Raw genomic sequence first — 22,413 nt, forward strand, 5'->3', positions numbered from 1 at the left:
AAATAATTTGAGAAGCCTCAAAATCATGCATATCTTTTGACCCAGAATTTCATTTTCAGGAAGCCTAAAGCAGAGAGATCCTAAGAGATAAGTATCAAGACTTATTTATAAAGTTGTTCTGACAGATTTATGAATTGTAATGTAGAATAGAAATAACAAGATGAACAACTATGGGGAGTTTGTTAAAATGAGGAACAGCAGGCAGCCACGAAAAAGAATGTTTTCGAAGAATATTTAATGATATGGTGAAAGGTACAGAATATATATATATGAAAAAGAGCAGGGTGAAAAATTATTCCAGTTGATAATGAATAAATATTTGCATACAAAATCTGGAAGAATCATGTATACATTATTAATGTTGGCAATAATGGCAATAGGTTGATAGGTAATTTAAATTTTTATCTTTTTTCTTAAGGATTTTTTTACAGTTTTGAGCAATGTACTTGTATTACATTTTGGTTTCAGAGGAAAGGGTTATAAAAAAAAGAAAATTACAGCAGTATAAATTTGTAAATTCTGGTGCCAAAAGCAGTCCGTCTTCCACCAGGACCAGGACCTAACTTAAGCACAAGTGATAAACAAGGAAAATAGTGTCTTTTTAAAACTCCTTATAACATTATTTTCATTTGCATAAAGAGCACTTATATGTATGGAATAAACATCAATCATAATTGGAATTTTTTTTTTTTGCTGGTTTATTATAGCAAAGATAAAAAGAAAATGTGAACAAATTAGTTATAGTAAGTCCTCACTTACGTTGTTGATAGATTCTGTGACTTTAAGCTAAACGAGGTATAATGAAACCAGTTTTACCACAGGCAAATTGACATAAACAAGAGTTAAGGCTCTATGGCATTTCATCAATGTTGTAAGGAAATGACGTTATTTAAGGACTTGCTAAATCATGAACTCACTTGTCAGAATCAGGTTGATTTATTCAATTGAATTTAATTTTTTCAGAGCACGTGAACATTAAATGAAACATTTTTGGCTTAAATTTTGTGAAAATATAATTTATGTTAAAATTATAAAATGTGATATTTATAAAATGTGTTTGGTATTTGTATTTATGAACACTTTTTTATTCTATCAAAAGTTGAAGAAGTGTTGGTTTGTGACGGTTACATAGACTCTTATTTAGGGTTGTGTTTTAATTTACAGGCTTCGGTAACCTATCCCAGTCCCGACCCCTTGGAAACACAAACAGGCGTTCTTGACTTTTATGGACAGAGATCATGGCGACAGGGAATACTAAGTAAATAAATTTTCCCTCCTCCCTTTTCTCTCAACCTCAAAAGGCAAAGATTGCTGTCGAATATTTCGGTTACCTGCATTAGGCATGACAAATGTTGAGGTGAAAAGGTGTGCTTTTTCAACACTTTTTAGGTTTTCAGTTTTTAGAATGTTTTGTTTATATCACTGCATCTCAGAATAAGTTAAAATTACAGATGTAGATGTGATTAAAATATTTGGACATCTGTTAACTTTAATGATTTATTTGACATTTTAAAATAGTTAAAATTCATATCATTTTACATTCATATCAAATAATTTCTCTGCATCTTTTTTTGTGGTTTATGCATACTTACACTAGTTGAGCAATTTTTATGGCAAGTGTTGAGAAATTATTTGCTTTAATCTCCAGGAAGTATATTCTATGTAGAGAATGATGTTGGTATTATAATTGTTCAGGTGGTTGATTTCACCCAGCTAAAGAATATTGAAATCAATGATGTTCTCTTTAAAGCAGAGGTCACAGAGAGGTTATATGCTAATAAAGCTGTCTCCTACAATCTTTAAAATTCTAGAATGTTTAAGAATTTTAAATACATTATATTAAAGCATTCAAGGAATGTACACACCCATTGTTCATGTGAAGGATTTATGCTAAATGAGCTATCTAAAATGGGTTATGTCTTATCTGATATAGGTTTTGATCTTTCTGATCCTGAAAAAGAGAAGGTGGGAATTCTTGCCATTCAGCTGAAGGAGAGAAATGTTGTTCACTCTGTAAGTTTTTTTTCCAATGTCAACTATTTTTTATAGGTTTCGAGGAAAACATGAGATTATTTTTATTAGAATGTTTCACACTTTATCTTTTCTAACAGGAAGTAATAATAACTCTTCTGAGCAATGCTGTTGCACAGTTTAAGAAGTATAAGTGTCCAAGAATGAAAAGTCATCTAAGTATGTATCCATAACATGCCACAGTTTTATCACGTTTGAATAATTTTAAATTACATTGTATCTTTCTTCCTTTATAGTGGTTCAAATGGGAGAGGAGTATTACTATGCAAAGGATTATACCAAAGCTTTGAAGTGAGTCCTATCCAGTATTTATTTTTACAAGTATTCTGATTACCTTACAGCAAAATTAGAATAGACATTTGTATTGAAAGATGTAATATTTCCATATTTATTTCTGTTAAACGATATTTCTGTGAATTTTTTCAAATATTATCTGTTAGTACAATCATTTTCAGTCTTAGGAAACCTCACATTTAACTAAATGTGAAAATACCTGTTGAACTGTTCCTAAGATTTTCTGAAGTTTAAGCACTTTATTTTCTCTTGGAACTTGTCACACTTGTCTTGGGAAGCTGTTCCAGTCTGTCTGACGTTCTGTCTGTCGCCTGCTAGGTTGCTGGATTATGTAATGTGTGATTATCGGAGTGAAGGGTGGTGGACTCTGCTCACATCTATACTGACCACAGCTCTCAGGTGCTCCTACCTCATGGCCCAGCTCAAAGATTACATTACATATTCCCTGGAACTCCTTGGAAGAGGTAATTTATGTTCTTTCAGTAAAGTTCCGAATTTTTAGTATTATTTAGCAACTTCAAGCTTCTTAAAATTGGAAGAGGAATTGTCTCAAATACTCGGTAGTACTTTTGCTACATGCGAGTCACTGCGAAGTGAAGGGATTCATACCTTTCATGGAACTTACAGTAGTTGAGGGTCTTGTAGTTGAGAAACACAAAATTCTTCTGCATTTTTAAAACATGGCATAAAACAATTTTTCACATTGACTTCAAATGCACTTTTGTGAAGTGTTGAGGTTAATATGTAGAAAGCTGTGCTGCCCTGGCCAATTTGGCTCAGCGGTTAGAGCGTTGGCCTGCGGTCCAGAGAGACCCGGGTTTGGTTCCCGCTAAGGGCAAACTGCTCCGTTGCAGTTTGTCCCCGGCCCTGCTTGGGTCGTGTGGGTGGCAGCCACTCAATGTGTCCCTTTCTTGTCGAATTTTCTCTCTCTCTCTCTCTCTTCCTTTCTCCCTCTATCTGAACAAAAAATGGAAAGGTGTCCTTGGGTGAGGATAAAACAAATAAAATAAATGGCTGTCATTTCTGAACTGCTGGCCTCATTATTAAAAAAAAGAAAGAAAGAAAGCTGTGCTGTCGATTTTCTGGAATTGTATTTAACAGAAGAGTTTATTCTACAGTATTTTAGTACCTTAAATGGGGGTAGTGGACTTACTTGCCTGTGTCACAGTTCTAGTTTTTTTTCCCATTCTTCCTTCATATTAGCTTCAACTCTGAAAGATGACCAGAAATCTCGGATAGAAAAGAATCTCATCAATGTTTTAATGGTAGGTTGGAATTCTTTATGTAAAATAAGTTCTGAGGATATGTATACCTCAGCCTGAACGTCTCCCTATGTATTTTTTATAACTAGCTGAACAGATGTTTAACTCTGTGTTGGTGCAGAATGAAAGCCCTGATCCTGAACCCGACTGTGACATCTTAGCTGTGAAAACTGCTCAGAAGCTGTGGGCGGACCGCATTTCCCTGGCCGGCAGCAATGTTTTCACAGTGGGAGTGCAGGACTTCGTGCCGTTTGGTGGGTAGCCAACATCCTCAGTCTTATTCCAGGGAAATCATCCTTATTTCTACAAAATGGATAGGTGCAGAATAATAATTATAAAAGTCAAAGAGATTTCAGCATATAGCCACTTTATAAATAAACTGATTTTCCCCCGTTGATGATCAAAGTTTTAAATAGTTTGTCTTAAATTTACTTTGTTCACTTGCAGTTCAGATGTTATTTGAAATGCATTTGAAAAGACTTATTTTAAAGGTATATGCTTTACTATCTAGGGAGAGTATTTTAAATAAATTAAGAGCAATAAAATGGTTCTCTTTTCATTAAAAGTCTGTCAGCTACATTTTAGGAGCAACTATTTTTGAGGGGGTTGTTTTTTGTTTTTTCCCACTGAATGCTAACCTAGAAATGTTTAAAATTATCGTCATTGTTGAGAGTATTACAAATGTCCCCTGCTCTTCTTTCTCCCATTGCCCCCCACCCAGCTCCCACCCCTCCCAGGCCTTCACATTGCTCGTGTCTGTGGGCAGTGCATGTGTGCATGTAAGTTCTCAGGTTCATCTCTTCTCACCCCTCCATGCCCTCCCTCCCTCTGAGATTTGTCAGTCTGTTCCATGTTTCCATGTCTCTTCTGTTTGATTCATGAGTTTCTTTTGTTCATTATATTTCACATATAAGTGAGATCATGTGATATTTGTCTTTTTCTGACTGGCTCATTTTGCTTGGCATAGTAATCTCCAGGTTCCTCTGTTCTGTTTCAAAGGGTAAGAGATCCTTCTTTTTTACAGTCGTGTAGTATTCCATTGTGCAAACGTACCAAAGCTTTTTTATCCACTCATCAGCTGATGGGCACTTGGGTTGTTTCCAGATTTTAGCTATTGCAAACAATGCTGCGGTGAACATAGGGGTGCATGTATTCTTTCTGGTGGGTGTTTTGGGATTCTTAGGATATATTCCTAGAAGTGGGATCACTGGGTCAAATGGTAGTTCCATGTTCAATTTTTTGAGGAAACTCCACACTGTTTTCCATAGTAGCTGCACCAGTCTGCATTCCCACCAGCAGGGCACTAGGGCTCCTTTTCCTCCACATCCTCGCCAGCACTTGTTATTTGATGATTTGTTGATGGCACCCATTCTGGTTGGTGTGATGTGGTACCTCATTATCATTTTAATTTACATCTCTCTGATGATTAGTGACATAGAGCATTTTTTCATATGACTCTTGACCATTTGTATGTTCTCTTTGGAGAAATGTCTATTGTCATCCTCTACCCATACGGCATATTTCACAGATCTAGAACAAATATTCTGAAAATTTATATGGAACCTAAAAATATCCCAAATAGCTGTAGCAATCTTGAGAAAGAAGAACAAAGTTGGAGGGATCACAACACTAAATATCAAGTTATACTACAAAGCTACTGTAATCAGAATAGCCTGGTACTGGCATAAGAACAGGTATATAGATCAATGGAACAGAACGATGAACCCAAAAATCGACCCAAGTCATTATGCTTAATTAATATTTGACCATGGAGTAAAGACAGTCTCTTCAATAAATGGTGTTGGGAAAATTGGACAGGTACATGCAAAAAAGTGAAACTAGATCACCAACTTACACCATACACAAGAAGAAACTCAAAATGGATAAAAGACGTAAATGTAGGTTGTGAAACCATGAAAATCCTAGAAGACATAGGCAGCAAAATCTCAGATATCTCATGAAGCAGAATTTTCACTGATCACCTAGGGCAGGGATGTGGGTAATCTATTATTCTGCCAAGGGCCATTTGAATATTTATAACATCATTCTCTGACCATACAAAATTATCAACTTAAAATTTAGCCTGCTATTATTTGGTCAGGCTAATTTGGTGAAGCATTTGATATTAACTGATATTGATTTTGAGGTCCTTATATGGCCTGTGGGCTGGATGATCCCCACCCCTGGCCTAGGGCAAGAGAAACAAAGGAAAAAATAAACAAATGGGACTACATCAAACTAAAAAGCATCTGCACAACAAAAGAAACCAGCATCAAAATGAAAAGGGAACCCATTATATGGGAGAACATATTTGTTAATGATACATCTGATAAGGGGTTAATTTCTAAAATATATAAAGTACTCATACAACTGAACGAAAGGAAGACAAGCAATCCAATTGAAAAATGGGCAGGAGCAATTACGTTTTTGCAATTAAAGATGGTTTGGGAACTAGTTAATTTAAATTTGGTTTGTTTTTAAAAAGTGAGCTCCATTTGTGTCTGTTGAAGTGCTTCCCATGCAGCAGGTGGGAGAACATCCAGTGTAGGTGTGTCCTTTCTGCAGAGGGTCTGGGTCAGAGAGCACCGTGTGAGAGGCTAGAGTGTGTGCTGGTGTGTGACGCAGCCCTTTCTGTTTTACTCCTAGTGCAATGCAAAGCCAAGTTTCACGCCCCGAGTTTTCACGTTGATGTTCCTGTGCAGTTCGATATTTATCTGAAGGCTGATTGTCCACATCCCATTAGGTTTTCTAAGCTCTGTGTCAGCTTTAATAATCAGGTAATGTACTTTTTAATATGTCTTCACCATGTGTGTATCTTATAGTAGCTTCCTCTAGACAGTGTGAATATGAACATTTAGGAAATAGGACAGAATTAGAAGTTTTTATGTGAGAAATATTTGCACAGAGGTGCCAAATAGGTAGACGTGGAGAAACTTTGTAGTGGAGTGAACACAATCTGAAAGCCCAGGACTGAAACTTGTGGAACCTCTGAGTTTAGGGGACAAGAACAAGAAAAAAGGACCTTTGAAGGAAAAACAGGAAGTAGTAGCTGAGGAAGATGAAAAGCAGGAGATTTTCTAGTGTCACAGGAGCCGAGTAAAAGAAGGCTGTTTAAGAGAAGATGACAGCGTCCAGTGCAGCAAAGAGTAAATCTTCGTTTCTCTCTGCAGGGAATGGATGTCTACACATCTTTAGAAATCAGCTGTGTGTAGTGAATTATCTGTCTTGTGCAACAGTGAGCGCCTAAGGTGCCCGCACTGCGTGACAAAAACTTCCTTGTATTCACCCTGCGTAATGCCGCAGTCTTAGTGAAGGTCGCTTAACAAGTGGAGCTCAGTTGGTGTTCAGTGTAAGCAAAACATGATGTTTGATGTTCATAAACTGGCTCTCGCTAACATCTTTTTCAGGAATACAACCAGTTCTGTGTAATCCAAGAAGCATCCAAAGCGAGTGAAGTTTTAGAAAATTTGACTCAGGGGAAGATGTGCTTAGTCCCTGGTAAAACAAGGAAGTTCTTATTTAAGTTTGTTGCAAAAACTGAAGATGTGGGAAAGAAAATTGAGGTTAGTTATGAAATTTATTTAAGAGATATTCTAAATGATAAAAGTATATGTGTATGTCAGAAAAAAAATTCAAAGAATATAGAAGTTTGTTAAGTAAAAATGGAAGATCTGCCACTTGGAACTTTCCAAGGGAAATCATTCACAGTGGTTTGGGAGGTTTCCTTTCACTGAGAGTATATTGTGCATAGTATTCAGTAGTTGGCTTTACTACTTAGTGGTGTATATTAGGCATCATTTCCTGTTAGTACACAAGACCGACCTTATTTTTTATTTTCTTTTTTTTGTGGTATGTGCCCCTAGTGGGAACCGAACCCGTGACTCTCTGGTCCGCAGGCCGACGCTCAACCGCTGAGCCAAACTGGCCAGGGCCCAACCTTATTTTTTAAAGGTGACATAATCCCTTAAGGAATTTTAAAGTATATATTATATAATATAGCAATTATATTTTTTATAATATTACAAGCATTCTAAAGATTTATGTCATTTTGATGTTTAAACATGGCCGATTGCATATTTTTAAAGAAAAAAATGACTCATTTAGTGTGGATAATAAAATGCTTGTCAGACATATGTGATGAAAATGTTTTTATTGAGCATAAACTCTGGAGCCAAACGACATGGGTTATATTATTTTTTGTTTATCTCCACCCGAGGATATTTTTTCATTGACTTAGATAGAGTAGAAAGGAGAGAGGGAGAGAGAAAAACATCTATCTGAGAGAGACACACATCGATCAGCTGCCTCCCACATGACCCCAACCAGGGCCCGGGATCGAGCCTACAACCCAGGTATGTGCCCTTGACTGGGAATTGAACCAGTGACCCTTGGGTCCGCAGACCGATGCTGCAACCACTGAACCAAACCAACCAGGGCCAAACTATGTGGGTTTTAATTCCAACTCTCCAGCTTACTAGCTTGTGGCCCTGGGCAGTTACCCGACCTCTTTGTATTTCAGTTTATTCATCTGTAAAATGAAGGTAATAATAGTACCTACTTCTTAGTGTTTTCATGAGGATTAAGTGAGTTAATTAATGTAAATTGCTTGGAATAGTGGTTAGTGTGCAGTAAGTGCTCATTAAATGCATGCTTTCCATGGCTTGAATGAGAATGATTAGCTCATGTAAACTTGGGGCCATTTCTAAGATAGAAACATAAGACTGTACTACCAATATTCCCATAACAATTTCTGTGAATCTCTTGAATTTATTATTAACCAATATCCAGAGATTTTGCTTATTCATTTAAAATATGTATGATTTTGACTAGATCCCTAATTACATATTTTTTTGCAAGATACCTAAGAAAGCCTACCAGATGTAAATTGTAATTAATAGTACTATTTTGAGTCCATTTGTTGATGGATTTGGTTGAAAGGAACATTTACTCAATTAGTAAAGAATTTCATTGCTAATATGATAGATGTCTTTAGCAAAAATGTGTGGAATTAGGTTATGAATATATTAATGGTTATTAAAACATTAATTTGTTTCACTTTGCAAACACTGTTATGTCAGGCACTGTGCCAGGTGCTAAAATCATAATAGTGTCTTAGCTAAAAAATCAAGTTATTATCTCTGTTTAAAGGCAAAGAAGTTGAAACCTAGCATGCTATTAACGTCTAAGCTAATTGATGGCCAGGGTAAGACTCTAATGGCAGGTGTTTGTTTTTTTCATTGATTTCAGAGAGAGGAAGGGGGTGGGGGAAGAGGGGCAAAGAAACATCAATCAGTGTGGTTGCACCCCAACCACGGGGGATTGAACCTGCAACCTAGGTATGTGTCCTAACTGGGAATCAAAGCTGCCCCTTTTGGTGTATGGGATGTTGCTCCAACCAACGGAGCCCCACCAGCCAGGGCAGCAGGTGTTACTATTTCTCTCACACCCTGGGTTTCTGGATGAGCTCCATAGACCAGCAATCTCCAATGTAATTTGTTAAGCGGGCTTGGCGGCAAACAAGAATGAGCTGGCTCGTCTGACAGACCTCCTTCTCTTAGATCACCTCTGTGGATCTGGTTCTGGGCCACGAGACAGGAAGGTGCGTGGTTTTAAACTGGCAGGGAGGAGGAGGAGATGCTGCTTCATCCCAGGAAGCCTTACAGGCCTCACGTTCTTTCCGAAGACGACCCAAGCTCCCCGACAATGAGGTTCACTGGGATAGTGTCACCATTCAAGCCAGTACAATGTAAGTCGACCTTGCCAGGCGGATTGGGAAAGGTCATCTTATCTATTACATTCTCTGTTTGAATCATTTGTTTTTTAAAACAGTTACTTAGCTACGGTTTTTCCCTGAAGGATCATTTCCAGAGTTCCAAACATTTCGGTACATCTGCGACATGACCCTCCTGCCCTGACGGATGAGATGTATTGTTTGGTTGTAACTGTTCAGTCCCATGAAAAGACCCAAATCAGAGACATGAAGCTCACTGCTGGTTTAAAACCCGGTAAACATTCCTTTTAAATTTGGTCTGTATTAATGCAACATGGACTCTGGTGGTGTCAACTCTGGGAAGTTTGTTTAAAATGTGGTTATGATCTAGTGCACTTTATTATGCAGTACTGTTAGGATAGTGTTTGAATTCTCTATTTTAAAACACCATTATTAACTCTCATAGGACAGGATGCCAATTTAACTCAGAAAACTCAGGTGACTCTTCATGGAACAGAACTGTGCGATGAGTCCTGCCCGGCTTTGCTCACTGACATTCCTGTTGGGGACCTACATCCTGGGGAGCAGGTAAAGTAGGTCAACAGTGACTGGAGGGAAATCTGTTAGCTTGTAGTTTTAAATGTGGTGAGTTTTAGAGCATTTCCATAGCATTTCCTGAGACTAAAAAAGTGACTAAACCAATGCACATTTTATGCTATTTTACACGTTTAAACGTGTAAGATGTCTTAAGCAGTTTTTATACAAGGGATTTTAGCATAAATGACTACTACAGATAATTAATTGCCTGATAAAATAACTTAATAATGCTAACTTTGCAACTTAGTGAAATACCTTTCAATCAACTTTTATTTCCAAACCAAACGTAAAGACTTTTTGGGGAGTTGGGAATGATAATAAAAAGATGGAGCAGTAATGATCCCAACTCTGGTGCTGTGGAGGAACAGCTTTTAAAAGGGTTCAGGAATTTAGCCAGTTGGTACCGTAAATTATATAAGGTGGGAACATTATCCTTGACTATATTAGATGCGACTCTGTAATGGTAATTAAATTAAAATACTTTTATTATGTTGCAGCTGGAAAAAATGTTGTATGTTCGCTGTGGAACAGTGGGTTCCAGAATGTTTCTCGTGTATGTTTCTTACCTGATCAGTACAACTATTGAAGACAAAGACATTGTTTGCAAGTGTCACAAGGTATCGTTCTCTGTGGCTCCTTCAGGGAACATCCTATGTGGAGTCTTCCTTGTTGTATTATTTTAGTTTACTTGTCAAATAAGCAGTCTATTTCAAATTTTAATTAAACATCTGCGTTTTTTAATCATTTATGTTTATTATAAACAATATAATAGGCATTCATTGCTGAAACATTAGAAAATATGCCGACGTGGCTTTTCATGTGGAGGATCGACAGGTTTGAGATCTCATGCAAACAAGTCTTGAGACTTTAAACCTATCTGCTCTTTACAAACTTACAGATAAAATCTGTAAGTTGGCATATATATATAGAAGGTTTCAGAGGAAGGGAGGTTTCCCTTCATGAAATATTTTCTCTATTAAAATAGGTCCTTAGGAAAGTCGGTTTGGTGAGTGCACGGAAGAGCGTGGGACCCGGAGAGCTGTCAGTCACAGTTCACAGCTCAGAGTCAGCTCTCGGCTGGTGGAGATCTTGTTGCTCTGGTTTCTGTTTCTAGGGATTTGGGAAGCATGTTTTATACAGATTGAACAGTATTTTATGTAATGCTTGTATCCTCTTTTATTAATGGAAAATTATGATACTTAGTATCTTAGTCCTGGCAGCCCTGTGGTCTCAGCATTTTATAGGAACTGGGTTCTCAGCCCAGCAGAGGAGTTGGCCTAGTAATTGGGAGATTTGTAGTTTGGTTGCCACAGAGTCTGGGCAGTGGGCTCTTTATAAGTCTCTGGGAGGCAAAACCATCCTAAAAGAAGTAAGGAGTATTTCCCAAGTGGGAGGGAAGAAAACACGCCATAGATTGTCAAAAGTTTCACCTAGCTCAGTGATTTTCAACCTTTTCCATCTCGTGGCACAAATAAACTAATTGCTAAAATTCTGTGGTACACCAAAAAAGATATTTTTGGCCAATCTAACAACAACAAAAATAGGTATAATTTTTATTCTTTCACACCAGGTAGGGGGCTATTGTTGTGTTGGCTATTATCATTTTTTTTCTCTTGACAATCTAAAGGAAAAAAGGTCAGTGCCCCTGACTAAATAGTCAGGTACTGCATGTTTTAAATAATTTTTTAATTGATTTTAGAGAGAGAGAGAAAGGGAGAGGAAGAGAGAGAGAGAAACATCGATGAGAGAGAAAGTCAGCTGGCTGCCTCTTGCGTGCCTCCCACTGGGGATTTTGCCCACAATCTGGGCATGTGCTCTGAGAACCAAACTGGCAACCTCTTGGTGCATGGGTCCAATGCTCAGCCACTGAGCCACACTGGCCGGGCAGGTACTGCATGTTTTAAAAAAACAATGTTGACTGGCAATTTTACGCAGAAATTATCTCATATCACCAGCTATTTTTTCATAATTGCGTATGAAAGTGAAACAATCTAAATAAACTTCAGTATACTTTATTTATACATAATGAATTCAAATGAAACTTTCTACATGTCTGCTACATATTATATTGTATACATCTTATATATTTTAGTAATTTCTTTGGTGTGGTATACTGTATAGCAGTCACCTTTTGAAACACACACTTTTTACCTTCTAGTTGGATTTTTTTTATATCAGTGACTATTTTTTCTAAAACATGGTTTTTTAGTTGCCCTGAAAACCTAAAAGGTAAATCCATATGAGGAGCTCTTTAGAAGGACCAGAAGAAGTGTTAGGTTCTGAGCCGCACTCATTTGAACCAGCAGATATCCATTCCCCAGCTACTTCAAGAATATAGAATGATGTGCTGTTTTTTGAACTTCGACTCTAAGGGCAAAGGGTCACAAATACAATAGTCCTATATTATACTGAGTTTCAAAAATTGAAATAGCTCATGCAAGTGCAAACACAAGTTAACTCGTGAGCGGTCAACAGTGTGTTAAAATTCTTGTGGCCCACCGGTTGAAAATCTCCGATCTAGCTTGATGTAAGAAAAAGCACCCTCGATGGTGAGTTAGGAGATAAGGGTGCTAATCTCAGCACTGCCTTCTAGTTAGGGAACTTGGGCGCGCCACGTAACTTCTCCTGGCCTCAGTTTCCTTATCTATAAAATACGAACGTTAAAGCTTCGTGCACGGTTAGAGCCCTGAGCCTTGGATGTCATTTCGGCTTCTGTTCACGAGGTAGATGGTAGACTGAACGTGCCTTTGGAAACCGTGCTGCCTGGCACCTGTCCCGGAAGCCGCGGAAGCAGTGTGCTGCCGCACCCGGCAGGTCCTCCTCAGACATGGTGTTTCAGATGCATGCCACTTATCAGAGGACAGTATGTTGACTCTTCCCCCAGCCAGCCTGTTCTCAAGGTGTGCCATTAAGGGACAGAATTCTGGGGGCTAGAAATAGATATTACTCAAAAGTGAATTGATTGGTCAAATATGTTTGGAAAATACTGGGTTGAAAGATGTTGAACAGGTATTTTACTTCAGGACTTAGCACAGCATTCAGTCCGTATTAGAGTCTTCACAAAAGGAAATAGTGAGTATCTTTTTTAAAGTTATTTCACCAAGAAGCACTGTTCTTGTGGAATATCTTACAGGTCCTAGTGTTATTTGGAAGACATTTTTGGAAACTTAAATATAAGTGTTTTTTCCTGCACTGGATTAGATCTCATTTTTACCTGTACGTGAATCTGCTTTGCAGGCCGTGTAGAAAGTCAGAATTGGCCACGTCTGAGCTGGTCATTGAGTTGCTGCTTCATTGAGTTGTGGGGAAATGTTGAGGCCCTAAGCATCTGCGTGGAGCCATTGTGCACTTTTTTCTTTTTTTCCCACCACTAAAATAAGAATGTCATATATCCTACCTATTGCACTTTAAAAAGTTACCTTGATGATATTGAAAGAGGAAATACTTTGAAGCATATTATAATGATAATAATTAATAAAATGTTTTAGGCACATCACTTAGTGCTTTCTGTGCATTGTCTCATTTAATTATCATAATGACTGAGGATTGTGAAACTGATCATGTTAAAGAGAACATGTAACTTTCCCAAGGTCTCATCGCTATGTCCAAGGTCTACACAGCGACTATGTATCTAGCCAGGATTAAAATCCAGATCTTTCTGGCATTACAGCCTGAATTTTTAACCAGCATGACCCTTTTTAAAGATTTCTTGACAGGGTGGATTGCTTGTTTCCAGAGATCTAATAACCCCACTGTTTGTTTAACAGACTCTAGAGAGAAGATGTAGCATGTTGGTTAAAGTTCAGGCTCCAGGGTCAGATTTGGTTCAGTGTTTGCCTTTGTTACTTACTAGCTATGTGACAGCTTCATCTGTAGATGGTAGTAAGAATGGCATCTGTTCCTTGAGTTATGAGCATTACATAGCACATGTATAAGGATTATAACACTGTGTCATATTGTTTTATTGTTATTATCATTATTGTTGTTTTACTCATTTTGCGTCAGGGTGACAAAAGAAGACCAGGTTCTATGGTTGGCACCACCAGCTTTGTGGCCTAAGGCCAGTCACTTAAAATCACCTCGAACCTGGTTTCTGTACTAGAATAGGTGACAGTACCTGCCCGCCCACTTTCACCAGGTCCTGAGATAAATAATGTAAAAGAAAGCACTTTGCAGTGTGTTATAATACCATAAGATAACATGTTAGAAAAAGTAGTCTGGTCTCTCTACATGGATTTTTACAGACCTCTAAGGGAAAAATCCTAGCATCTTACTGTATAAATTGGGATTGTTTAGATTGTTTTATATGCCTTTTATTTTTAAAACGTCACGTATTGTTAAGATGTAGAAAACCATTGCATGTGCCCTTTGCCATTTTCCTGCAGGATGAAACTGTGACAATAGAAACCGTCTTTCCATTTGATGTTGCAGTGAAATTTGTTTCTACAAAGGTATGTCCCTGTGAAGCATATTGGAAATCATTTAGGTTATAGGAAATAAAATTGGTTTATGTAGTTCCTGACAGACCTTTTGTCTACATTTGTGACAGTTTGAGCACCTAGAAAGGGTCTATGCTGACATCCCCTTTCTGTTGATGACGGACCTTCTGAGTGCTTCACCCTGGGCCCTCACCATTGTCTCCAGCGAGCTCCAGCTTGCTCCCTCCATGACATCTGTGGATCAGCTAGAGTCCCAGGTGGACAGAGGTGAGAATGCGGATCATCCCACTTAATTAGCAGAAGACAGCTGAGTGCGTGGGTGCGTGTGCGTGTTAGCAGTGTAAGAGTTAGTTTTTGGTAAGGGAGGGAACTTGAGGCTTGTGCTCACAAAAGCAAATACATTTAGAATTAAGGTAGACTTAGCATCATTTGCAGTTTGTTTGAGTATACATTATTTTTAAAAATCAAAGTTTTGCTGTTATAAGGAAGTCACTTTATGAGAAATGTACTTGAATATAAAGTAATATGCAGGTCCTTGAATAATGTCGTTTCGTCCAATGTTGTTTTATTACAACGTTGCTGAGATGCCACAGGAACGTAAGTCATTGGCTTGTGGTAAAACTGGTCTGGTTATACGTCGTTTCACTAGAAGTGGTAGTTCTCTCTTCTCCACCTCTCTTGAGTTCAGCTTCTCATCTCCATCCTCACCACTTCCCACCTGACCGTTAGAAATAGCTTCTTAACTCCTTGCCTCCTTGCCAGTTTCTCCCTTCAGCTGCCTTTCATGTTGCCGCCAGAGTTGTCATTCCTGCTGTTAACAACTCCCGTGACATACCAGACCTTGCACTCGCAGGCTCGGCTGACTTTTCTGGCTTCTTCTGCGCCCGTCCCTGCTTCCCGTGGCCCTTTCTCAGACTGCAGCCAGGCCAGCAGTTTCCATTCAGCACACTGACCCCGTCTGCCTGGGAACCTATTACTTCTGTTCAAAACTCTCTCCCTCTTGTCTTTCAACCTGCTGACCTCTTTCTTGCTGGCCCCTTAGGGCTCGTGCAAGCTTGGACTCCTGATCCTCCCGGGTGGGCCAAGCCCTCTTCCCTCTTTCCCCCCACGGTGTCTTGGACACACCGTTGTACGACACTTCCCATCCCGTTGTCACTCTGTCTCCATAGACAGGCTCCCCTGCCACACTGCTCCTTGAGAGCCAGCACTGTGACTTCTCTGTGTGTCACCAGCTCCAGAGCAGTTAATTGATGTTTATTAAATTAATGAATGATGTCTAGTTTTTAAGATAATAAGATTTTATTGTCTTAAAATTCTGGAGGTCAAAAGTCCTGAAATCAAGGTGGTGTTGGCAGGCCTACATGTCTTTAGGCTCCAGGGAAAATCCTTCCCTTTGGCTTTTCCAGTTTCTGGGGCCACTTGGAGTCCTTGGCTCGTGGCTCCTCCTTCCATTTTCAAAACCAGCTGTAGGGTCTCAGACGTCTTTCTGCGACTTCTGCTTCCATTGTCGCATCTCCTTATCAGATTCCTTCTTACCTCCTTCTCTTTCTGTAATCCTTGTGATTACATTGGGCCCAACTAGATAATCCAGTATAATCTTAGAATGTGGATCTCTTTGGGGGTGGTGACATTATTCTGTCTGCCAGCTCCAAGAACACGGGCACTGTGCACTCTGAAGTTTGTGTGTGACACGTTAAAAATCACAACTTGCCCAGGCCCTGACCCTAATGTTAATTATTAAGAAAGTTTTTGATCATTTTGGTTAACTTCTTATAATTAGGGAGGATTTGGGGGGAATTTAATAATATGAGTGCCCCAGGTTTTTAAAAAAGCTATTCTAAGAGGTTTGAATTGATGTGGGTTTTCTTACTGGCCTACATCATCATTTCCTAGTCCTTAAAAACTACTTAAAAGTAGTTATTTCAAGTAAAAGATTAACCCAGCTTTTTTCCTTGTCATTTCTGGTATCTACCCACAGGCATAACCATTAATTTATCACAGATTTCTTCATTGGAAAACCATAAAAAGTTACTTAATATTTAGGGACTTTGCTGTTATTCTAAGGTTTTGCTCATAGATTTGCTGAAGTTGACATTAGATGGGCACTGTTGCCAGCTGGCATTTAAAGGGGTAATACTGCAGGCCATGATGTGCCGAAGGGTAGGCAGGGCTTGGTTTAGACAAGCATGTGTCTGGTTATCAGGAGATTTACTATAAAGTTGGCAAGAGAAACACATCCTTGCACAAGAGGTAGAATGAGTGTTTATCTAGTTATCAGGAGATTTACTGTGAAATTGGCGAGAGGAACACATCCTTGCCAAGAGGTAAGTAACCACATTGGGCAATAATGAGGCAATATATAATGTAGTTCCATTTTGGTGATATCAACAGTATGTATTTATTCAGAGAAAGTTAAGAGTTTTCTGGAATGACATTTTGAGTACCTTAAGGGGTAATTAAAATTATCTGTGTTGTCCCTGATTGTGGAATGTTTCCTTTGGAGACATGAAATAATTTGGAGAAATAAAAATAACCACCAAAGGGTATTCTCACTCTAGACTTCTCCATTTCATAGGAGAAGTTTCATGGGAACATGTCACGGATGTGCAGATGCCTTGCCTATTTTTATTGTAATGGAATATATTGCTAGATTAGAAAGAACACTGCACAGGGACCTTGTGACCTTGAAGCAGTCATTTAGTTCTGTGAGCCTCAGTGTCTAAGTCTCCATAGTAATGTGCAGTGAGGTGTTTCTTGCTGTCTTACACGGATGCGAACTGCCCTCTCGTGCGTGAGTCAGTGCATACGGATCATGAAGGTTCTTGCTTGCAGTTGTCTTACAGGCTGGAGAGAGCGCCAGCGAGTGCTTTTGTCTTCGGTGCCCTTCTGTTGGGAACGTTGAAGGTGGAGTAGCAACTGGGCAGTACATCGTCTCCTGGAAGAGGTAAAACTGTACCAGCACTATATTTTCTTCATTGTGCATGCTATTCTAATGCCTTTGTTATTAGTCGTTATTTAATGGTTAAGAGCTTCTATCAGTCCTGGAGGGGAGACTAGAAGCCACATGCTGTCACGGACCCTTTGTCAGTGATGAGAAAGAATGACTAAACTTTCATTGGTGTTTGTCACAGTTTGTGACCTATATTCGGATGAAATTTTAGCCAAACTGTTTTTGATGATTGGACCATTAAAAATGTTAGGAGGGCCCTGGCCAGTTTGGCTCAGCGGTTAGAGTGTCGGCCTGTGGTCCAGAGAGACCCGGGTTCAGTTCCTGCTAGGGGCACGTACCTCAGTTGCAGTTTGTTCCTGGCCCTGGTTGGGCCCTGTGGGAGGCAGCCACTCGATGTGTCCCTTTCACGTCGATGTTTCTCTCTCTCTCTTTCTCTCTCTCCTTCCCACTCTGAACAAAAAATGGAAAAATGTCCTTGGGTGAGGATGAAAAAAAAAAATGTTAGGAGAGAAATCATTGTTCTCTCTCATTGATGTTTCTATCTCTCTCTCTTCCTCTTTCTTCCTCTCTCTCTAGAATAAAGAAAAATAAAAATAAAAAAATGTTAGGAGAGCCCTGGCCGGTTTGGCACAGCAGTTAGAGCGTCGGTCCTTGGACCGGACAGTCCTGGGTTCAGTTCCTGCTAGGGGCACGTACCTCGGTTGGTTTATCCATGGCCCTGGTTGGGGTCGTGTGGGTGGCAACCACTCAGTGTGTCTCTCTCATGTTGATGTTTTCTCTCTCTCTCTCTCTCTTCCCCACTCTCTTCTTCCTGCTTTATCTGAAGATAAATGCAAAAATGGCCTGGGGTGAGGATAAAAAAAAATGTTAGGAGAAACTGCCCTTATTTGCATATAGCAAGATTGTCTACATAGAATAACCAAGGGAATCAACAAATTATTAGACTTATAAGAGTTTCAGCAAGGTTACTGGGTATAACATCAATATACAAGATCAGTTGGATTTCTGTATATCAAAAATAAACCTGTAGGCAATGTACTTTGGAAATAGGTAGGTATCATTTCTATAACAACAAAACTTACAAGATATGTAGCAATATATCTAACAGAAAATGTACGATACTTTATAGAGAGGATTATAAAAGTTTAAGACATTAAAGGAAGACTTAAATTGATGGGAAAGAAAGAGTGGTCTTCGGCAGGATTTGGCTAAGATTAATATTGTACATTGTTATGTAGATTCAGTGCAATTTTTTTCAAAATCTCAACATCTTGTTTTGTTTTTGTGGAACTTGACATTCATGATTCTAAAATTTATATGGAAAGGCAAAAAGTCAGAAATACTCAAGATACTTCAGAAGAACAACTTTGTAGGGGTCCTTGCCCTTCTAAATTCCAAGACTTTTTAATATTTATTTATTTATTTTATCCTCACCTGATGACATTTTTCCATTTATTGTTCAGATAGAGTGGGAGGGAGAGAGAGAGAGAGAGAGAGAAACATCGACGTGAAAGGGACACATCGAGTGGTTGCCACCCACACGACCCAACCAGGGCCGGGGACAAACTGCAGCCGAGGTACATGCCCTTAGCGAGAACCGAACCCGGGTCTCTCTGGACTGCAGGCCGATGCTCTGCCATTGAGCCAAACCGGCCAGGGCTCCAAGACTTATTTTAAAGCTACAGTAGTCATTCCCATGGTGTTGGCTTTGGTAATGTAAATAAACCAGTGGACAGAAGAGGGAGTCTCGAAATAGATCCCTAGATCCATGTGTGGAACTTATATTTTACAGAGGTGGTATTGAGGGTTAGTGGGGAAAGGATCAAGTGTTTCATAATTGTGGTGAACAGTTGGGTAACCATTTGGGAAAAATTGGACCTCTGCTGTACACTGCATATAAAAATTAATTTCAAATGTATTAAAGTTCTAATTATAAAAAACAAAATTTTTATTACTTTTAGTAGAAAAATAAGAGACTCACTTTATGATTTCAGAGAAAGGAATAATTCCTTTAAATAAGGCACAAAAAGTATAGCCACTAAAATTGATGAATTTGATTTCTTAACATTCTCAGTTCATTAAAACGAATCATAAAGAAAGTTGAAAAGACAAAATGCAAACTAGGGCATTATTTGCAACATGTATAACTAACAAAAGATTAGAATTCATATCAAGAACTATGAATCATAAGAAAAACACAAAGGTGGGCAAAATCCTGGAGCAGGCAGTGTAAGTGAAACTGAAGAAGCCAGGTACTAGTAGACACGGGGAGGGAAGGTCATCTAGTAATCTCAGATTCAGTGTACTCCCACTAGTTTGGAAGAGAAAAGGTTTAGCGATGCAGAGTTTTCAGAGGTGGGGAGTATAGATGAGAACAATTGCTTTGGAAATTATTGAGCAGTATCAGGTAAACTTGAAGACCTCTTTACTCTGCAGCCCTATGAAAGGTCTCAAACATGCGAACAAAGGATGTGCGTGTAAGAATGTTCATAGCAGCACTGATTATAATAGTAAAAAGTTAGAGACAAACTCTCTGTCCATCACAGGAAAATGGATAAATGTGGCACATTCTTACAGTGCAATACTGTATATTAGTGAAAAGCCTGAACCGGAGCTGCGCCTGTCATCATATGGATATCGAGTGAACAAAGCAATTGCAGATGTTCAGAATATAAACAGATTGCATATGAATATAATAAGGGAAAACATACTATATGTTTCTTAGGGCTCCATACATACTTTGCAGAAGTGTATAGAGACACGTAGGAATGATGGACACTAAGTTCCGGATAGTAGTTACTTCTGGAGGGGGAGGGGGGGCAGATGCAGGAAGAAGGTACATGGGGAGAGTCAACTCTGTTGTTTTGTTTTCTTAGGCTGGGAGATAGATACGTGATATTTCATGTGTTATTTTCTTGTTACGGCACAATTATTTCACAAATTATATAAGTGAATAGGATTTGTTAAAAATCAGAAAGAAAAATGTATAACTTTATTAGAAAAACTAACTTGTCTTTTTTCTACTTCCAAATTTACTATATTGATGTTCAACTTATATGTTTATAGGAATTAAAACATCATTTTGAAGGCACTGCTTAAGTATCCCATCATTTTACTGTGGCAGTGTAATGACACTTCTTAGTGACGAGGGGTTGGCTGTTCTTGCCTGTTGCCTGTGCTCTGTGCCAGTTTGTGCCTGGTGTCAGCTGTTTCCCCTCTGGGTACAGACCTTCCTGAGGGTTCCCTGGGCAGTCAGCGAGCTGCCCCATGCTTCCTGCCCTAACTCGTGCAGCGGGAAGCGTTGGACCGTCGTGTTGCTGCGTTATCTCAGAAGGTTGGAACGCCTTCATGCATAGTGACGCTCTTTCCGTTCTTCAGGGGCTCCCGCGTACCTGTAGTCTAGTCATAAGGTGCACTTGGAAGTGGTCTGGCTCCTCTGTGAACTGTCCACAGTGTGACCAAGTGTTCGTGTCACAGTGTAAATAACTGCGCTGCTACCTGCACCAAGGATATTTTACTCCCAAACGCCAGGTTAAATGTCTTGGTGTCGGTGGTTGACCTTCTGGTGTGACTCCTCACTTCCTCACCCACTGGGACCAAGCAGCAGCCTTGGCTTATAATGTTGTTAATTAGAACTATTCAAGCCCTGGCTGGTTTGGCTCAGTGGTTAGAGTGTTGGCCTGCGATCTAGAGAGACCCGGGTTTGGTTACTGCTAAGGCCACGTACCTCGGTTGCAGTTTGTCCCTGGCCGTGGTTGGGTCGTGCAGGTGGCAAACACTCGATGTGTCCCTTTTACGTCAATGTTTTTCTCTCTCTCTCTCTCCCTCCCACTCTAAACAAAATATGGAAAAATGTCCTCGGGTGAGGATAAAAAAAAGAACTATTTAAAACAAAATGGGATTCTGAGAGCTCTACTTACAACCACTTCCATTAAAGCAGTTTTCGAAAATGGATCATGTATATTTCCCTCAAAACTAGTTGGTGAATATGCGTGTCCCTGGTTTTGATGTATTACCTTCGCACATGAAGTGTGCTTACAAGGTACCCTCTCCGTGCAGGACCTCAGCCGTGGACAGCATCCCTGTCGTCAGCACCATCATCACCCTGCCACACGTGGTCGTGGAAAACATTCCTCTGCACGTGAACGCAGGTAACGGTGCTCAGGTCTCACGGGACAAAAAGAAGCCAAGAACATTTGTTTTAGCTTCTAAGATTTTAAAAGACTTTATGTTATGAAAGATGCCCGACATTTACAAAAGTGGTCTGTGACCAGTCGTGTTTCATCTGTACCTCTATATATTCCTGCCCCCCTTATTTTGAAGCAAATTCAGATATAAATTTATCCCTAAATATTTCAGTGTGTGTCTTTAATATTAGTGGTTATTTTTCTAAACATAATCATAATACCATTATTGTGACTTTAAAAATTGTTTTAGTATTATCAGATTCCAGTGTTGAAATTTCCCTAGTTGACCCTGAGTGTTCTTTCGTTTGTCCTGAGTCTCTGCGTTGCAGTTGATATTTGAAATCTGTAGGCAGGAGGCCCCCACCCCGTTCGCTGGCCATCGCCTCCACCACCCCTTCACTGCCCCTTCTTCCTTGCTGTTTACTCACCGAAGAAACTGAGTCATTTGTCCTGTAGAGTTTGCTGCAGTCTGGATTTTGCTAATTGCAGTGTATTATTTTTAAGTGTTTCTCTGTCCTATAAATTGGTAGTTAGATCATTTGTAGGCATGGTCAGGTTCAGGTTCAAGTTTGGGGCAAGAATACTTCATAGTTAATGGTATGTGTTCCCATCAAGAGGCACGTGGTGTCTGCCATGCCTTTCAGGACCATGGTTGATACTTAGGGAAACCTTTCATAGATTTAAAAAATTATTCCTAAAATACAGTTCCACTCCTGACAGCCAATACCCTTTCTGGGTCAATCAGTTTTTAAAGGAGACTCTGATTCTTGGCCTGTTTTATCATAGTCCCGTGGCTATTGTTCAATCAAAAAATGTTCTTATTTAGCAAGAGTGCAGTAATACCAGTAATTTAAATAAACACATGTCTTATAGAATGAGCTTCATTTACAGAATAACCCATGATTTGCGAGCTATTTGTTTTAACCAAGAGAGCATTGTGTCA

The 22,413-nt window shown here is 39.2% G+C and overlaps 1 protein-coding gene across 2 annotated transcripts in view; it reads left to right on the forward strand.

Annotated features, from left to right (window-relative positions):
* The window catches only part of TRAPPC11 (trafficking protein particle complex 11), a 43,781-nt gene that overhangs the window by 14,531 nt on the left and 6,837 nt on the right, over positions 1 to 22,413 (forward strand). For both annotated transcript variants that reach the window (XM_036249987.1, XM_036249988.1), the window contains 17 exons: positions 1,165 to 1,258; positions 1,934 to 2,013; positions 2,112 to 2,190; positions 2,268 to 2,322; positions 2,644 to 2,789; positions 3,529 to 3,590; positions 3,709 to 3,841; positions 6,234 to 6,364; positions 6,995 to 7,150; positions 9,146 to 9,333; positions 9,444 to 9,592; positions 9,764 to 9,885; positions 10,392 to 10,511; positions 14,280 to 14,345; positions 14,444 to 14,600; positions 17,166 to 17,277; positions 21,343 to 21,434. In XM_036249987.1, coding sequence (XP_036105880.1) covers positions 1,165 to 1,258; positions 1,934 to 2,013; positions 2,112 to 2,190; positions 2,268 to 2,322; positions 2,644 to 2,789; positions 3,529 to 3,590; positions 3,709 to 3,841; positions 6,234 to 6,364; positions 6,995 to 7,150; positions 9,146 to 9,333; positions 9,444 to 9,592; positions 9,764 to 9,885; positions 10,392 to 10,511; positions 14,280 to 14,345; positions 14,444 to 14,600; positions 17,166 to 17,277; positions 21,343 to 21,434 — 1,942 coding nt within the window. The remainder of the gene's footprint in view (positions 1 to 1,164; positions 1,259 to 1,933; positions 2,014 to 2,111; positions 2,191 to 2,267; positions 2,323 to 2,643; positions 2,790 to 3,528; positions 3,591 to 3,708; positions 3,842 to 6,233; positions 6,365 to 6,994; positions 7,151 to 9,145; positions 9,334 to 9,443; positions 9,593 to 9,763; positions 9,886 to 10,391; positions 10,512 to 14,279; positions 14,346 to 14,443; positions 14,601 to 17,165; positions 17,278 to 21,342; positions 21,435 to 22,413) is intronic.

Source organism: Molossus molossus, unplaced genomic scaffold, assembly GCF_014108415.1.
Source record: "Molossus molossus isolate mMolMol1 unplaced genomic scaffold, mMolMol1.p scaffold_m16_p_9, whole genome shotgun sequence".
Classification (NCBI taxonomy): domain Eukaryota; kingdom Metazoa; phylum Chordata; class Mammalia; order Chiroptera; family Molossidae; genus Molossus; species Molossus molossus.